General features: G+C 41.0%; 2 protein-coding genes across 3 annotated transcripts; both read right to left on the bottom strand.

The window, feature by feature from the left end:
• Positions 1-665: 665 nt before the first annotated feature.
• On the bottom strand, positions 666-8,226 carry kdsr (3-ketodihydrosphingosine reductase). Its single transcript, XM_071534008.1, has 10 exons — positions 7,850-8,226; positions 7,236-7,325; positions 6,601-6,657; positions 6,379-6,444; positions 6,182-6,277; positions 5,093-5,284; positions 4,632-4,715; positions 4,460-4,543; positions 4,219-4,320; positions 666-3,446 (listed from the first exon to the last, which is right to left on the bottom strand). The coding sequence occupies exons 1-10, from the start codon at positions 8,036-8,038 to the stop codon at positions 3,327-3,329; spliced, it is 1,080 nt and encodes a 359-aa protein (XP_071390109.1). The 5' UTR covers positions 8,039-8,226; the 3' UTR covers positions 666-3,326.
• A 1,339-nt stretch (positions 8,227-9,565) lies between these two features.
• On the bottom strand, positions 9,566-18,029 carry vps4b (vacuolar protein sorting 4 homolog B). 2 transcript variants are annotated; one of them, XM_071533985.1, is made up of 13 exons: positions 17,885-18,029; positions 16,952-17,063; positions 16,502-16,602; positions 14,832-14,943; positions 14,200-14,350; positions 13,975-14,033; positions 13,706-13,825; positions 13,354-13,510; positions 13,093-13,241; positions 10,981-11,062; positions 10,678-10,897; positions 10,410-10,550; positions 9,566-10,299 (listed from the first exon to the last, which is right to left on the bottom strand). In XM_071533985.1, exons 1-13 carry the CDS (start codon positions 17,903-17,905, stop codon positions 10,198-10,200), a joined length of 1,527 nt encoding a protein of 508 aa, XP_071390086.1. In that variant the 5' UTR covers positions 17,906-18,029; the 3' UTR covers positions 9,566-10,197. The 2 variants fall into 2 exon arrangements, with proteins under 2 accessions (XP_071390086.1, XP_071390087.1); XM_071533986.1 differs by lacking the exons at positions 16,502-16,602; positions 16,952-17,063; positions 17,885-18,029 and adding an exon at positions 15,901-16,103.
• Between the last annotated feature and the right edge of the window lie 60 nt (positions 18,030-18,089).

Raw genomic sequence — 18,089 nt, 5'->3', positions numbered from 1 at the left:
ATGAGCAGCACAGGACCTCCCATTCTGCTGAGGGGCTGCTTTGATGTTGGCCAGCCACCCCCTTGTGGATGGACATCCATCCATGCAGCACAGCACTGATGTACCTGCATTTCATTTCCCTGTGTTCTTTGATTCTCTCTCTAGTCTCTCCTCCAGCTTCTTATAGCCTGCATGTCTCCATCTTGATCTGGATTCTTACACACGCTCTGATGGGACAAACAAAGCTTCTAAAATCCCAGTATTCTGCAAATCTGAGCGAGCTGCTGCCCTGGCCGATCCCCTCATGGAAGATTAAAGTCGTCTCCTCAAACAGAATACTTAAGACCCCACAGCTCTCCCAAGCCAACAGAAAACCCAAGCCTGTAAATCAAACTTCAGACAGACGATATATTCACTCATACTGCATGAACACTGCTTTCTCAAAGGGGTTGCATGGTTCCCTCAACTGAAATTCAGCCAAAAAGGCCTAAAGCTACAACAGATAAAACCTACATACAGTCGAGAGGTGCAGACTGCCATTGACCCGGCAGTGTTTTCAATATGAAACTAAGGGGAACTTGAAGAAGAGATAATGGGGGTCATTTTTAGGTCATAAACATCCATCCAGACCCAAGACTGAAGGCAAAATCAAATCAAGACCAGAGAACATTGATTTTTTTCCCCACAGGTATTTATTTTGTTTATCATGTAAGAAAATAAGACAAAGAAACGTTCCACTTCTCACATTTTCTTTCAATGGCACGCAAGGTGAAGTTCTAACAAGTTTGGCAAAAAAGAAAAGAAAAATAAACCAAAGAAGATGGAAACAGAAGCAGAGTGCATTATGACTTTCATATTCAATACTTATAAACTCTATTATAATCATTTAAATATCTGTTGATGACACCATTAAATGGGGGGAAACTAGCGTGAGCATTATAAAAATCATACATCTTGACTGTATGTTTAAACATATTGTGAGCATAGGCTTGATTTGCATAGCTTAAAAGTGTTAAAACAAAACTGCTTTTACATGGGCTACATGTTCTATCAACTACGTGTTGCTACCTCAAGATCAAAGAGTGATTCAGAAAGCAATAAATGTACATTTATGAAAAGCTATTGAGTGCAGGACAGTATGCCTTGAACCAATATCAAATGAGAACATCATCAAAGATGAGTCATCCATTCTCACTTTCATATCTTGGATTTGAGTAAGGCTTGTCATACAAAAACTAGAACTGACAAAATACACAAAACAGTCGGCATTTTACACTGAAAATTCAGATTAAATGAACTGGTAAACCACACGTGGGTTAAGCCACATTAATCTGTGGACAGGTCCATTCTTTTAGCATTAGCTTCATCAGTAGTCTCTTCTTAAGGCTTAGAATGGGTCCCCACAACGGTAGTGCTCAACGGCATTAACAAACTAGTTCTACGATAAACAGAGCAGCAACATCAAAATAAATCTCAAATAGTTGCATTGCGTCTACAGAAATTGTCTTAATACATTTTGGCATTCAAATATTGGTGTATTTTAAAAATATTCCTACGTTCTGATTTGTATGCTTTGTATTAAAGTACATTCTCCCCACATGTGATGGACAAAAGGAAGACTTGCATGAGTTCACATTGTTATTTTTTTCTCTCCCTCTAAAAGCAAAACATCAAGAAGGTCATATGGTAAATATGAGATTTTCCAAGGCTTGAAAGATATCAGGAGGGAGTTGACATTGTCATTCAGGAAGGTATAAACTCCCAGCTGTGCATGACAGGGTCACACCGGGTCAAAACCAGAGGGACAAGGACAAACTCTTCCCCTGCACACAAAGATGCTAGTCCCTCTACTATTTTGGCCTTCATGTAAAACAAATCTCTAGCGCCCTCATTAGGCCTACAGGGACATTGCTCGAACCAGCAAGAAACGCCCCTCGCCCTGACCTGACTGACACCACCCCATCAAAACATGGATCCCACTTGGATCTTGACTGGGGCGGCGGAATATGTGCACCGACACATAAAAACACATGTACAGTTGATACGCTTCCATATACACATCTAACATAAACAGAGAGACGAAAAGTGTAGCGAACCAAGTCAAATTCACAGGTGAAAGGTGACATCACCTGTACTGGTGTTTTTGTCCCCCCCCCCCCATCCTTTTGGCTTCATGGCTTTAACCCATACAAGCTTCCCTCAAATACAAAGAAATGAGTTGGGATAATGAGAAAATAATTTGGTCTGTTTTATTCTCGAGACATTAAAGTCCAATGTCCAATGGCTTTTCTCTCCCCAGGGGTTGGCTCAGTCACAGCACACATGTACACCCACATACATGCATACGCACGCACGCACACACACACACACAAATTTTCTAATTTGCCCAAACACAGCCTCTACCTACAAATGCTGAAGACTATAATTTCCTGGAAGCAAATTATGTTTTTGCATTAGTAAAATAAAATAATAAAAAAAAAATTACACACGCTCTCTCATATCACTGAGGGTACTGTTATATCACATCTCGGCTTAGCGAAAGCACAGAGCACAAGCAAAACATCCCTCAACAAAGACACAACGCTGAGGGTCACAACTGGTTTCGAACACAGAGGTTAGTGAGTCAATAAGGAAGGTGCTTTGCCTGCAAAGACTTGTGACAAAAAGGTAGAGAAGAGGGGACTTATTTGGTGAAAAAGGTAAACGTTTCATAAGGTGAACCTAGCTGTGTGATGCATGCAACAATATGACAAAATGTTAGAGTTACCATTCTGGTTTTCAGTAGCCCCTGGTGGGAAAGAATTTCAGGCCATATTTGGCACAACCAGTCGGACAGGCTATCCATTACTTTTCCTCTCTGCAAGGAAAAAAAAACACAACAACATTGGGCGAGTGGAGGCAGGGAGGCCCAATATCTAAAGTGTCAGTTGTTTACAAGGCCTACTTTTATAACAGGCTGTGGGATGTTTAGTCTGCCTTCATCCCCCCTTTAGTAAGGCTGCTCCAACATAAGAAGCAGGTGCACACATTAAACCAAAAAGTCACTGGAATGCTCTGAGAGGATAGAAAACTCTAAATGGCTGTGAAGTCTATGGAGGAGTTACATCACTTGACAAGCGAATAGGAAATATCTGCCATTTTCTTTCACCCCATTTTGTTGATATCACACGTGCACACATGGCCTGGCCTTTTTTTCCCCACCCAGGGTTGTGCACTTTGTAGGGAAGGAGGGAGGAAAGGGAGTTGGGAGGGGAGGGGGGGGTGTCTGGGTCCTCCAGTGGCTGTGAAGGAGGGAGGGCAGGAAGTGAGAAGGAGTCAGGTGAGGGTGTTTCCATGTCGGCGTGTTGCTACTCCCTCTTGTCGGCTGCTTTCGACTGCTCTCTCTGGATCATGCAGCGACGCACAATGCTGTCAAAGCTCCCCAGGTAGAACAGGGCGATGGTCCGAAACAGTCCCATGGTCACGATCTGTACAGGGGTTAAATCAGGGTGAGATGCATCACCTACATTATCAGACATACATTAGCTTTTCAATGACTTTCAAGGTCTTGTTTGGTAAAATTTAAGCACTCAGAATTGGCATGTTTTGGGTTTAAAAAAGAGTTACTAGAGGTGTGCACATCCAACCTATATTTAGGCCAGGTGCTAGATACAAGAGTCATGAAAATTGGTTCAAAAAGGATTACCCGCACACTGGATTAGAGCTCCTTTCTTAATACTTTATTTAATGCAGTGCAACGTTTGGTCTTCGTTTTGTCTGACAAAGACCTTAAGATGGAAACATTGCATTGCATTGCATTAAATAAAGTATTAAGAAAGGAGCTCTAATCGAATGTGCGGATAATCCTTTTGGAACCATTGTCTTGGGGTAAGACATGACATTGGTCAAAATGAGACATAATGGAGGCCTCATTTTTTTTTACTTTACTCATTTTAAAACTGCTGCTGTATCAACATAAATCTCCATCACAGGGTTTTCCTCAGGATGGGAACTGTTGATGCTAAGACAGAGAGAGATCCAGAGAGTTGAGGCACACTGATGAATCTGGGTGCTATATTTTAATTTAAAACCAAAATCAAGAGCTTTGAGGCCATCCATTAATTTTCAGAAACTTTCAAGGCCTTATTTTACTTTTTTCTCAAATCCACAAACTTTCAAGGGTTTTCAAGGCCCATGGGAACCCTGATAGGGAGAACAGTGTGTGGAATAATAATGATTGAGATGGGGAGGAGGCTGTACCTGCTGGAGGCCTTCTGTGATGGAGGTGACAGGTGACATGCCACAGGTGAGTGCTGACAGCATGTAGCCGTCGGGGCCCACAGAGCTGTTAAAGTTCCCCTGCTGTGGGAGAGAAGAGAAAAAAAAACGGCAAAGCAATTACCCATCTTCCTCAGTGGGAAAAGAATGGATTCACTAATTAAATCTTTAGAATTGAACAGGAAAGCTGGCGGGTCAGTGGCAGATGGATTGAGTTTCTTACCACCGCATCCCGAACAACGATTTTGGCCACTTGCTCTGGTTGACAAACCCCAGAGGTCTCAGAGATTAACTTGGTCTCCAGAGGCTAGGACAAAGAAGAAGAAATGGCTTCAAATAGGAAGAAAAAAGGGGAAAGAAATTCTGTTGCTCCTTTGTTTTATAGTGAGGTTTACCTTTGTCTTATTCTCCTCAGCTAGTCCTGGAGTGTCGGTATCAGGGGGGTAGGCCACCGTCACATAGATATTGTATGGCTTCATCTGGAGGAGAACAGCAACAAGAATCAACGTCTTATACAGAAAAAGAATAATTTTGTCTTTAAGATGAGAAAAAAATGAAATGCTAATGCTCCCCATGGGGAAAATAGGAATACACAAAATCCACAATATGAGTAGCTGTGATTAGCATTTTAAGTATCACAATAATTTAGATGCTTTAGCAGTAGAAAAAAATGTTTTAATACCTCTTAGTGATAATAATATTCACACCAGTGACATGCACCTCCTTATCATCACTTGCCAGCAAAGTTTTATGGAACAGATAGGTGCGAAAATATTTTAACTAGATGCATTGTGAAGCTGATTCACGCTGGAGTCTGTTTGGAAACTGTGTGAGGCATGACTGGCCAAAATCTCACCTCCATCTGCAGTGACTCTGCTAAGCCGCGAAGGGCAAACTTGGATGGAGAGTAGGCAGTGTAGCCAAACAGGCCAATCTGGCCCGCTTGGGAGGACACAAACATGATACGCCCCATTCTTCGCTCCTTCATGGTAGTTATGACAGCCCGCGTTGGGTAAACACTGCCCAGGTAGTTCACTTCCATCAGCCTCTGTTAAACAAGTCCATGCACACACACACACGCACACATTATAATGGGCTAGTCCACATTGTGAGGCTGCAAAAGAGTGGCTACAATATTGCACAAGCTGAATACCGATACAAAATCTCTACAATATTCTATCAGCTATGAAAGCCAATCTATAAAATGGTATTGGATGGGAATTTAACCTCTTCCTAATCTCCTTTGACTGCAACACAATCTTCTACAGAGCCAGACAGCAATCTATCTTCCTGTCTTGGTGCATATTTAATACTTAAAAACACATAAATTTTGAAAGAGCAACATCTTGGTGCATATTTACAATGTTAGGCTTGCAGGGGACGGGTTCTTATCAAGCAGGTCAGAGTATTAAATTGGTCTAACTGAAAAAAAACATTTGCCTGGAAATCCTTCACACAGAAGAATAAAATAAAAGTATCAACGTTGTCTTGATTCTCATATCGCTGCTTGATAGGTATCCTACCCATTAGAAGCTAGAAACATATGGCACTTGCAGATGAATTAGCAATAAGAAAGGCATGATCAACTCATAAAATTAACTCCTATTAAGACACTTGATAGTTACCACACTGGTGTAATCTTAGCTGTGAATATGTTTGCTTCAACTTTTTGGGGGATTGTTGAGAGCAACTTTTGATAACCCAGGGTCTTGGTTACGTTCTCATTTATCAATACACAGGATATGATGTTACCAGCTCTTGTGCCATAATCCAAGGTGAGCATTCATATAGAGGCCAAATTCAGAGATTAACAGAATTATATTCTACCATTCAAATGAGTACCATAGAAAACATCAGGCTGTACAGTCATAAATCTACAGCACCATAAAACAGGCAGCTACCTGATCTATCTTTCAGGGTGAATGAGAGTAGGCAAGTTACTTACTCTAAAGCGATCCACCTCCACTTCCTCAAACTTTGCAGAAATGGACATTCCAGCACAGTTGACCAGCATATCAACAGGCCCCAGCTTCTCTTGAGCCTGCATGACAGGAAAAAAAACGCATGGCAATTACCTTAATTCAGTGCTGAATAATTAAAAGAAAGGGAGATGGTCCACTGTTGCCAAGTGGGTAAGATTACCTGTTTTATCACACTCTCCACCTGACCATAATCCCGGGAAACGTCCACTGATATGCAGAGCACCACCTGAGTGCAGAAGATTGTACAAAGTCTTATGCAATTTTATTCAAAATGGCATCAGCTGTTGCGCCCTATATGAACAGCAACACAGTCATATTAGATGCTTCAAAACAATGTCTGAAAGTACGGCCTTTTACTGAAATACACACAGAGGCCCCTTACCTGCTTGTCATTTATGGCACATTTCTCCACCTCTTTCTTTGCTTGAAGCAATTTAGCCTGAGGGAAAACCATCATGCATGTTACATCTCCTACACAAAGCTGTGCATACAGTAATAAACATTATTACCTCCCACAAAAAAAACCCCGAAATAAATAAAATCTAGTACAATTGTTTGACCAAAAACCTTAGGGAATTGATGTTGCTTGGTAGAAAAAAATGTTTGGAACTCTTAAATAAACTGAAAATGTGAACCATTTTTTTCTAAATATGCTCACTTACACACAGTAAATGTTTTGAAAATCCTAACTTTAAGTTTAAATTCTTAACATACAGCAAAATGGAGACTCCAACAATTACAGACAAGCATTAGATTATTTGTTCCACTATAACCATTCAATGAGCTTGTCAGTGAAGAAGCCTAACATTCAGATAAATGAAGCTCTACTGTATAAATAGATATTAGGTAAACGCAAAGTAAACTAAATTTTGCACCACAGTGGAGCACCTCTTTCATCTGACATGGAGTAAATGAAGTTTTAGATTTGCTTGACCATGTTTGGCAACAGACAGGTTAGGACTAGGCTAGACACAAAGGAACTGAATGGTTGAAAGTCATTGTGGGGTTTCTGCTGACCTCATCCCGTGCCACCAATGTGATGAAAGCTCCTTGCTTGTAGCACTCCATTGCAATGCACTTCCCAATCCCACTTGATCCTCCTGTCACCTGAAGATTGAGAGGGTGAGCCGATCAATAATCAGAGGTCAAATACAATGTTCTGGTGAGGCATATCTGAACTAAAACACACAGTTTAGGACGACAGCCAAGCTACATTAGTCGTGTTAACACTTTCATAAAAAGAAAATTGTGTTTTGAATTGTACGCAATTAAATAAATGTGCAGTTGTGCAACAAAGTTGTCTCTCTCCGTTATGACATGGCGATAACCTGTCTGCAAAGTGAAATAACCACAACTTTGTTTTGGAATTAAAGGTAACGGTAATTAATTCATTATGTGGGCGTGTCAGAAGGTTGACATGACTATCTTGCGTGAATTCACTCGGCGCACAGAAAAACATTGCTAATTAAATATAATTAAAAAAACTACTGATTTTTAAGTGCTCATACACAGAAACAACGGTATTTTAAAAACGTGGACTAAAGTAGCTAACGCTAGCTATCGCGCTATATGTTAGCTAGCGACCTACCTAGCTAAGTTACACAATTCTTTGGTTTTTCTGGTGCACTTACCACGACGTGGGCCCCGTTCAGTTTCAGAGGTTTGGGACTAATAAGAGGCGATATCATGTATAACAGCAACACGAAGGCAACAATGAATGCAGCAACTACAAGTAGCATAATGAATGGCAAGAGAAGCCACCAGGAATTGATAAAAAGCCAATCCGTGATCGCTGAACTCAACCCTTCTTCAGAGGACATGGGTGAATCTGGCAGTCGTTAGCTTGTTCGCTAACTAGCAGGTTAGCTTCTGGGGGCGAATAACGGAGGCAAGAGGCAGACGGCCGTGAAAGGGGTGGCGAAATAGAAATGTCGGAGGAGGAGTTTTACCAGTATTTGGCAGTGAGTCAAAGAGGTCTAACACCCAAGATAAATTACCGTGGTGGACCTTGGCTCTCTACGACAAAGCGCACTCTGCATAAACCAAAACAAATCGAACTGTGCACTTTGAACGAATGCTACGCTGCCGCAGTAGGTACTTGTAGTTTTGTAGCCTACAAATTATCTGGGATCCTACGGGGACATGAGCTTACATGGACATCAATTCCCACAATGCAACGCTTCACTTCCTCATTCGTAGTGTACCCGTTTTGTTTTGCACACCCAACCAGCAGCAGGTTTGTGACAGGTTGGAAACCGTGACACTATGAAGTAATATTTTAGACTGTGAAACCCTTATTTAAATTACAATCCTTCTCACATCTTAAATTTCTGATGCAGTTAGTTTCCAGTGATAAATCGATTTTCTTAAAACCAAAAATAAGTTAACAGCTTCTCGTGACGTATAACTTTTATTTACATTTTATGGAAACGAAAACAGAAAATCTGATGCACGGGTGACCTCTTCACGAAGAAAAGGCTCAACAGTTGGCTATATCTAAAGACATTTACAGTAAAATGAGAGATGTTCCCTACCAAAACTTGAAAGACTTGTTTCTTGAACACCTTAAGAGCAAAAGAGTATACAATCTCTAAAGGAGTTTACATGAAATGTGCAAGTATTATAGATTTCTTAGTAATGGTGGCAAAGCACCCAATATATATAGCAATATGACCAATTTAGAAATAACCCAAAGAAAAATAATCTTGCAACTTTTCTAGAAGGCACATGGTGCACATTGCCACTTATGGCTACATATGGTTAATGCTTGGAGCTGCATTCCAATAAAGTGTACACGATAATGATCTCTCCACCTGAGCCATCAGTGTCCAACTTCAACACCTCAGCCTTGTTTCTTCAAAACCCACACTGTGGCTTTATCTTAATAAGGCTTAGTTTTTTTTTTGTTTTTTTTTCAGTTTGCATTAGGAGAATGAGCAATACCTTACACAGGCACGTGATAATGGAAAGATATAGGTTTGTGGAAAGTCTGAATGAGCTGATGAACAAAGCAATTTCAAAACTATTTTGAGTCCTTGACAATGATAAAATAATGCTGGTCCGGCACCTTTGGTGATCCATCCTAATAGCCTTATGGAATCCAAATGACAGTAAACAAATATGATTGCCATTTGTTAGGAAACTGGATGAAAAACAATTCAAAATTGTCCCAATGCAGCTCTCATCCTGAGTATGTTTGCGTCTCAAGCCCCCATCATGTCCACCACCCTGTGACTACAAAGGCTTATATTTCACCACTAAAAATCATAAGAACTCATGAAAGAGCAATGTCATGCACTGTTAGTTTCACTCTCCCCACCCCAAGAGTTATACAATTCCACAAAGTATTTACTATAAAATGCTTTTTATCTTATGGATACAAAATAGAGGAGCAATATAGGCATTTCTTACAGTCTAGTGAGATGTACTTTGACTGATGGAAGTTGGCCAGACAGGAAATCCAAATTATAGTTCAGATAATAGGTGAGTTAGGGATATGTGAGTTGGGGATATAACTTGAAATAAATTAATCCAAATTTTCATATATCTCTTGATTTCAAGACTCATTAGCAGTAATGTTGTGTATGTAGTCAGATTTTCCCTAAGTTGCTGAGGCATTCTGCTCAACAATACCTTTAAGTTTTAGTGCATACCCTTAAGTAACCAAAAGAACACTCTTTAATTTACAAGTAGTTATCAATCGATTCTGTATCATGTCAGCTGCAGAAATGCTGCAGATCAAACGTCTTGAATCCTCTTTGGATAACGGAGGACATCAAACAACACAATGTCTTCCATTCCATGTGTGGCCTTCAGATTGGCATAAGAGAGCAATCATGTGGACCAATTACGATACACCACTAGGACTGGTGAAAGGTTAGGGTGAGGGAGGGAGAGAGAGAGAGGAAGAAAGACAGAGAGAGAACACTTCACAATCACAATTCCTTTGCTTTGGTTTGGCTTGGCTCAAACATCCCACTTAGCCTTCCTGTCCAAAGTCCTCTGTGAATTTTTTCAGTTTGTCCAGATCTTGTTCATTGACTGTAGGCTTTGTGTTGGACTGAGACCTCATCATGTCAGACTGAAAAAAAACAAATGGAAAAACTGATATTACAAGAAGTTCAACAGTGTTTTTTGATATATTTAGATATATTACCAGTGGAGTGAGGGAATAGTATTTTGTACCCTTACCATGCAAACAACAGGTTCCAATAGCTTTTCCCCAGGAACTTCCATCCATGTCATTTCAACAGCATTGGGATCCCCAGGTGAGCAAGGGGTCAAGAGGTCATCTACAAGAACGTTGGGGTCGTTTCTCGATGGTCCTCGTACCTTACACACCGCAGTTAAATTAAACATAAGAAGGGAAACAGAAAACACAAGTGACGTAACTGAGTCAGCTACTCTACATTGCACTGAAGCATGAGATAGTGACATACTGATGTTTTTGGAGACATACCCGTTTGAAGTGGGTAGCTGACTGGACCTTTCTGACAGGCTGCATGAGTGCGTCTCTGACAATGATACTGATATCTGCCCCGGAGTATCCGTCTGTCTTCTTGCCCAGAGTGACAAAGTCAGACTCGGTGAGACTGTTGGGGGTGGAGCCCAGGTGGAGCTTGAACATGAAGGAGCGGGCATGCTCTTCGGGCAGCGGGATGTAGATCCTCTTCTCAAATCTGATGTGGTATTATGGGTGTACAGTGAGCACAGAAGAATCATGGCATGGTTACTAACAATTTTGCCAAATAATGACAATTACCTTCTTCTGATGGCAGAGTCAAGAGTCCAAGGGATGTTTGTTGCCCCCAGTACCAGCACTCCCTCATTGTCATTCCCCACTCCTGCAAAACAACACAGTCAGAGAAAGAGAAACTCATTTAAATTTACTACTCAGGCATGATAATGTCTTAACATGTGCAGTACTCTGACATGTTAAAACAAATATGACCAAGTGGTCCCTCCAGCTTTCCGTAACTCTGTGATTGCAGAAGTTTTTGGGAACCAGCTGTGAAATGTACAGAGTCCTCAATAGAAACATCTAGCTCACACAGACACACACAGGTCATCCAGGTGCTAGCAAGGTACAGCTAGCCATGCTACCAGCTTGTCATTGTGTTACAATTTATTAATTTGTACAGTTACTGTGTACTGCTTGTTACTGTTACTGTGTGTTGACAGCAGCAGTATCTCTCAAAATGTTACAAACAGATTTGGCCGAGATTTGGTGGACAGATACCCCTTGGCCCAAGGATCAGTGATTAGATTTTGGTGGTGATCCATACCTGAGATTTCCGCCATTTTTTAGCCATAACTATTAGACTGCATTCATGTGCTGGTGGGAAAGTCTGACATCCAGGACTTCCAAGTCTGCTGCTAAACAGCATTGCATGCATATGCTATTTTGCCAGAAAATCAATCCCGGAAGACAAAGGATAAACTAGAAGGGCACTTGGAGAGCGCAGACCTCCGCCAAGGTTCGTGCTATTATTGCTTGTTCGTGAGTCGGATCCAGATACGCTCATTTAATGGGTTATTCCTTGGCCCATGCTACACCCTTCCACGAAGTTTCATGAAAATCGGGCCAGTAGTTTTTCCGTAATCCTGCTAACAGACAAACAAACGGACAAACAAACTAAAAAACGGACCGAAAACATAACCTCCTTGGCGGAGGTAACAAACGGCTGCAGCGTTGCAAGATGGAGAAATGTTCAGTGTTGGCAGATGTTGGCACTCTACTCAGTGCTTTCTAGTTTGTCAAGTGTACTTTGTTGGCTAGTATATAATGAAGAGTGATGGGGAAAATAGGAGAAAGACATAGGGAAAGACATACAATATAGGTTAGCTGAACTAAAACTGAACTGCAGCGGGTTCTGTAGCCTATATGGTGTCCGTCCAGGTTTGAATACTTGCACAATATGAATCCCATTACACAAGGATAAAGCATACAGTGTTCCTTTAGTATGCACAGGACATTATTCCTTTGAAGAGGGATTCATTTGCATTGTTTCCTCTATAATAATTTGCTTTCTCTTGGTGCCAACACTTTGAATGTTAGGTAAGACAACAGCATTACTAAAGTGAAATTTATTTTTAACTGAAGAATTATGCTAGACTTACTAACCAGTGTGATATGATTAACTGTTAAATTGCAGACACTGATGTTAGCACTATGAGAGTGCCTCGAGAAAGCTGAGAGCGAAGGGGCGGGGTTATTGTGCGTGTGTCTCCATCTGCTGCCCTACTCTGAAAAGGAGACACTCATCTCAATGTTTTGCCAACCCTTGGGCTTACATAAAGAGTGACCTGACAAACAATACTCAGACCAACACCAATTGTTTATTCCGAGCCACAAACCCGAACCCAGATGTGAGAGCCATAGGCTAAATATTTTAAGGTTGCCCACCGGTACCCAACCCACTGCAGCACTAACTCACAGCCATACAAAACTCAGCTCTGACTCTGTGCAGCTCCTGCGCCTCTTGTGTTTCTATGGCAATACATTTCTCTATCCCACGCAGTGTAACCAAAACAATTCCAGAGAAAATTTAGGCTACAGAAACAGCTGAAACTAATTGGGTTGCTTGACATAATGCATGAACACCCATTTTCACCTTAAATTGCCATTTTAGATCACACAGGCTGCTCTCTCATTCCCACATAATGCTACAGAATGCTGGCTTTTCCAATAAGTGATGAATACACAGACCTTGAGTTATGTTTTAACACTGAAAGCTGCAGAAACTGTAAAGCAGACAATAATACTGAGACAATCATTTTTATTTTATCCCTCTCTGATCAGGTATGTGATATTAGTTCTGGGTTATCAACCTCCAGTAATTACAAACATTGTTGTGTAGCTTATCAGACTCACCCTGCATCTGAACCAGGAACTCGGTCTTGATACGACGAGCAGCCTCACTCTCATTCTCACTTCTTGAGCCACACAGGGAGTCAATCTCATCAATGAAGATGATAGAAGGCTTGTGCTCCCTTGCAAGGCTAAAAAGATTCTTCACCAACCTGGGAAGGAGAAAGGAAGCATTCAATAAATTCAGTAGCAGCGTGCTGCCGGCTAGAACCACATTTATATACACAGCTCATGCTTCTGCAGATTGCTAATAACATGACTCACTTTTCACTCTCTCCCAGCCATTTGGAGACAAGGTCGGAGGAGGAGATGGAGAAGAAGGTTGAGTTGTTGGCCTCCGTGGCAACAGCTTTTGCCAGATAGGACTTTCCTGTACCTGGTGGTCCAAAGAGCAGGATCCCTCTCCATGGTGTTCTCTTTCCTATCAGACGAGCACAAGAGACAATTTGTCTGCAATCCCGGTAACGGAATGTACCCAAAATAGCATCAATTCCTCAGTGATGTATTGTTAATGCCACAGCCGGACACGCCCCTTGCACACAACAGATGTTCAGTTTAATTACTTCACAGTTAACTCTTGAGTTGAACTTCCTAGTCTGTGATGTGATTTAAGTACCTGTGAAGAGGTGGGGGAATTTGATTGGAAGAATAACAGCTTCTTTCAGAGCTTCCTTGGCTCCCTCCAAACCAGCAACATCATTCCATTTGATGTTTGGTTTTTCCATAACAATTGCACCTGGGGAAAGCATATCACATTACCTAGATACCTAAATGATGCTTAAATCATGACATGAATAAATCAAATACTGCATCAACTTAGGTCATATCAAAACAGTAAAATGGCCACAGCAGGCCTAATTCCACAGAAAGTATAATATTACTAACCTGAGAGCTGATTCTGGAACTTCTTTTTCTCCGGATCATCACCTTCATCACTTTCATTCCTGAATGCACAAACATATGAAATCATACAGGAAAAACATGATTTGTCTCTGCTTCAAGGGAGATGTTGTTTAAGTTAATGCCAAGTTAAACAAAAATGTAACTCTTCACATTCCAGTAGGCTCTGAATGGCAAAACGTGAACCCATAGCCCCACCCATAAACACACCCTTTGTCGTCAGACTGTGACTCTTTGACAGGCTTGGCAGGAGGAGCTTTCTCTTTCTTCTTCAGATACTCTTTCAGCTTCTCTGCTCTGTCGAGGTATTCAGCACACTTTGCCCGGATGCTCTGCTTAGCTTTGTCACCCTGGGCTTCATCTGTCAGGAATGAGAGAAAAGAAATGGTACACTCATCTTGTTAAAAGGGAAGAGTCAGGGTTTTTAGAAGCCCATTGTGTTGTACACCTGTTAAGACCTCTCTTAGGAAATTCATAAAATTGATTGAGATGATTTTTTGCTCCTGAGAAATAGATGTGTGCACAACAGTAGGCATATGAAATATTTGTTCTTAAGATTGCATACATGCATTTTCATAAAAATTGTTTATTTATTTTTTATATCACTACTGCTATGACAGTGTATGGAATGGCCTGTATGCTATTTAGAGAGAGACGTGAAGCCACTTTTAATTATAACACATGATCTATAAGAACACCTTCCATTAGACCCACAATAGGCTACCATCATGCCAAGGAAGGATGACATGACAGATTATCAGATTGATCAGATTATGACAAACAATTTACCAAGGAGCAAAAGGGGAGACAAAACCCTAAAATCCTATGTAGGTATGCCTTACATTTCACCACGTGTAAGAAGTACTGAACAGCATGCTGGTACAGTCGTAGAGCCTCTTCATAGTTCTGAGCTTTATCCTCCTGGGCTGCCTTGCCGGCAAGATCAATGGCTTTCTAAAAAAAACAAAGGGGGGAACAATGTTAGAGCTACAATGGCAACTGTAGGTAACAACTTCCAGAGAGGCAATGGCCAGCTATGAGAGAAGCTTAATCACTGGCTCTGAATTGTGGAAATGGCACAGCAGACATCAGCCAATCAGAATGACACAGGCACAAAATAACAAACCTTTTAGCATAGGAGCAAGAGGGCACCGATAAACACAACAAAGTGTGTAACATTGGCCATTAGGCAACAGTAGGAAACATTCTTATAGGCTGATGCTTATCAGATTTCAGTAAAGATCAGATTTACACCTGTGTGATATTACACACTGAAGTCGCCTGCTTGTGATTATCTGACTTTGAATGCAAAGGACTGTTTCGCTTCCGTATAGCTAGCTATGAAGTGCAAATTGTAACGTTTGGCTAAGTAGCTATGTCACGTTTAAGTGACACAATCTGTACAGAATATAACGTTAGTCCTTTGGAGTGAATGCCTTGGAGGCTAAATAAAACCAGTAATCTTATTAGCTAGCTTGTTGGGTAGCTGGATGACTTTTAGTCATGACAGCTCACGCTATCTGGCAACTGTGATTACCGTCTAGCCATAAGGAATCAAACACACCTTTTTATCACATCAGGAAACACCCTATATATTTGTAGCTTGCTTTGATCCAATGAAACCTCACATTGGACGGGGCCATATTTGGGTTGGTCCTTTAACGTTGCCGTTTGTTAAATTAACTGCTGAACTAACCTTAGCTTAGCTAGCGAAGCTAAATTAGCTGCGAACGGAACATACTACATGAAAAACATGAGCAAAATAGCTAACGCCAACCAACAACACTTGACCAGACATTTCAGTCGTAAACAACCTGGACGTGTTTTCAGTTTAGCCCTTCGTAGATCTAACTTTGTTAGCTGATTAGCTAATTTAGCTAACGTTAGCGCTGGGTTAGCTCCCCAACTTACCTGTAAATTGTTGTTGGCAGCCATAAGGGCTGGTCACTTGTCCAGTAATCGAAACGAATATAACACCGCGGTAACTAACGTTAAACAACTTCTAGACTCTATGTTTTGGATTTTAGCCCTAAACGTCGATGGTTCACTTGATAATCGAGCTTAGGTGGCTTGTTTTCTTTCTTGAGCTCGTTGTTGAATAAGACCGAGGAGGAAACTTCCGCATTGAAAAGTCGACACTCGCGTGCACGGACTGTCATTACGTCAAGACGCACCCTCTGTCTGTACGGTCCATTACAAGGTGAGGGCTTTTGAGGATTTTAGGAAATTCTTAAGTAATTTAAGATTAAAAGCTGTTTATGAATCGTTCTAAACTGAAGCTATCAATCTGGCTGGCATATGGGGATGAGGTCCAAACCTTTTATCAAGTAGTAGTGGGTCTAATCCACTGATGCTGCAGCACATCAGCTGTGGAAAGGCTGTGTGTTATAGGCCAGTGGATTGGATTGTTAAAACACAACTCGGATTTTATCGTCATGGGAAATTAGGTCGACGTTTGTACAAAAAAAATGTGTGTTTCGAGAAATATTATGTATTTAATTTCTGTAGCAACCTCTTTATTCACTAGGTACTCCTGTAGTTCTTCCACTCTGTCCAGGTACTGTTTACATTTATCCTTGATCTTCTGGTTGCCATCTTTACCCTGGGGTTCACCTGATGGGAGGGATAGAATTTCTGTAATAGTATTCTGTAATGTTATTGTTGTTTGTAACAGACATTTTGCAGACTATAAATTAAAAGAAAGGGTTATAAAGATGCAATTTAAACTTGGCACACAGAGACACACAGAAGCATTGCTATTTACAGATTCATGAGTAAATTCCCTTGTGGATGCTAAATTATCTACCAATCAGTGACAAACACAGTCGTATTTGTATTAAGTCTGTTGAGGAGATGGACACACGTGTACAGACTGCATGGTTGACCTGACATATGTCAATTTATAGGTGTGTTCTTGTAGTATGACAGTAGATCCAGTTCCTCTCCAGGCATGGTAACGTACGTTTCATAATGTGCAGAAAGTACTTGACAGCATGTTGGTAGGAGCGGATAGCCTCCTCGTAGTTCCCAGCCTGGTCCTCTTGTGAGGCCTTCTGTGCTACGGCTATAGCTTTCTGAAAGAGCAGGAAGTGAATTAATATTTCAGTCATGTAGTCATAAAATTCATCTGGTAAGGGGTCACCTCACAGAGTCTAACCTCAACTGAATATTTAAAGGTTCACACAACACCTCAGTATCCCATAAATTTCAATAGTGTTCCCCCTGTTGTCATTCTGCAGTGGTGTTGTCATTCTACACCACAGAAGAAGAAAAAAAATCCACTTCTGCTAAAACAAATGAAAAACTATGAAGCCATTATCATTTAGTTCAGTTTTATTGTTTAGAATAATGCTTTATAATTGGTAGGCTATTATAACCAAAACTCTGACTCTTTAACCAAAATATTCCCAATTTACTAACCATAAAAAGAGGGAAAGCACTGTTTAATAGCTAAATCCAAAATCATTAATAAGGACTTTGTTGGCTTGAACTCTATAATTAATCAGTGAGCTACTTTCCCTGCAGTCGATCATGGAATTAATTGTGAATTAATCATATTCACAGACCGCAACTGAATCTGTGGACTTGATGTGAAGCACTATTTTTGGAGAGATGCAACAATGGAGTAAGAGTAGAAATATAGACACACGAGAAGAGAGAATAGGAGACAAGTTGCATTAAGCACTCAACCTTGAGACGTTTATCTAAGAATATTACTGTACCCAAACAAAAATGAAACCTGTCTTAACACTCGGCGGATTTGTTGTCTGAGCTCTCACAGTTATTACACTCCATGGTCTATGTTGAAACACAATAAACAATCTTCCAAAGAAAACACGGGATCGTCAACCCTTGAGGGAGTTCAGCTGGACAGTGGAAGTTTTAGTCGTCGTACCTGTAGATTTGTGGGCTCCATGTGAAGTCCTGAGAGACGCTCACAGCCAGTTCAGCCCAGATCAGATCGTCGCTAGTCCTGTTTTCGTTTACCGACACAGTCAGTTCCTGGTTGCTTATCGCTCCCTCAGTGACACATGCGTCCCAGAGACCAGCCCGCTCGGAGGAATGGTAACAATGCTGGTACACAGTGACAGCCCTCCTGC

Source organism: Centroberyx affinis, unplaced genomic scaffold, assembly GCF_046629955.1.
Source record: "Centroberyx affinis isolate AG114_WGS23_722 - 3 ecotype Tasmania unplaced genomic scaffold, CSIRO-AGI_Caff_v1 ptg002475l_1, whole genome shotgun sequence".
Classification (NCBI taxonomy): domain Eukaryota; kingdom Metazoa; phylum Chordata; class Actinopteri; order Beryciformes; family Berycidae; genus Centroberyx; species Centroberyx affinis.
The sequence above is the reverse complement of the archived record's forward strand: the minus strand, read 5'-3'. Positions and strand labels throughout refer to the sequence as shown.

Coding starts and splice junctions, on each gene's coding strand:
- vps4b (XM_071533985.1), bottom strand. CDS start 17,905: ATGGAGCCCACAAATCTACAG. Junction 14,944..16,501: donor AGTACCTAGTGAATAAAGAG/GTTGCTACAGAA, acceptor TGTTTTTTTTAG/AAAGCCATTGATCTTGCCGG. Junction 13,511..13,705: donor ATTCCCCCACCTCTTCACAG/GTACTTAAATCA, acceptor CTCGTCTGATAG/GAAAGAGAACACCATGGAGA.
- kdsr (XM_071534008.1), bottom strand. CDS start 8,038: ATGTCCTCTGAAGAAGGGTTGAGTTCAGCGATCACGGATTGGCTTTTT. Junction 6,658..7,235: donor CATTGGTGGCACGGGATGAG/GTCAGCAGAAAC, acceptor GTTTTCCCTCAG/GCTAAATTGCTTCAAGCAAA. Junction 5,285..6,181: donor TGGAGGTGGATCGCTTTAGA/GTAAGTAACTTG, acceptor CTTGTTTAACAG/AGGCTGATGGAAGTGAACTA.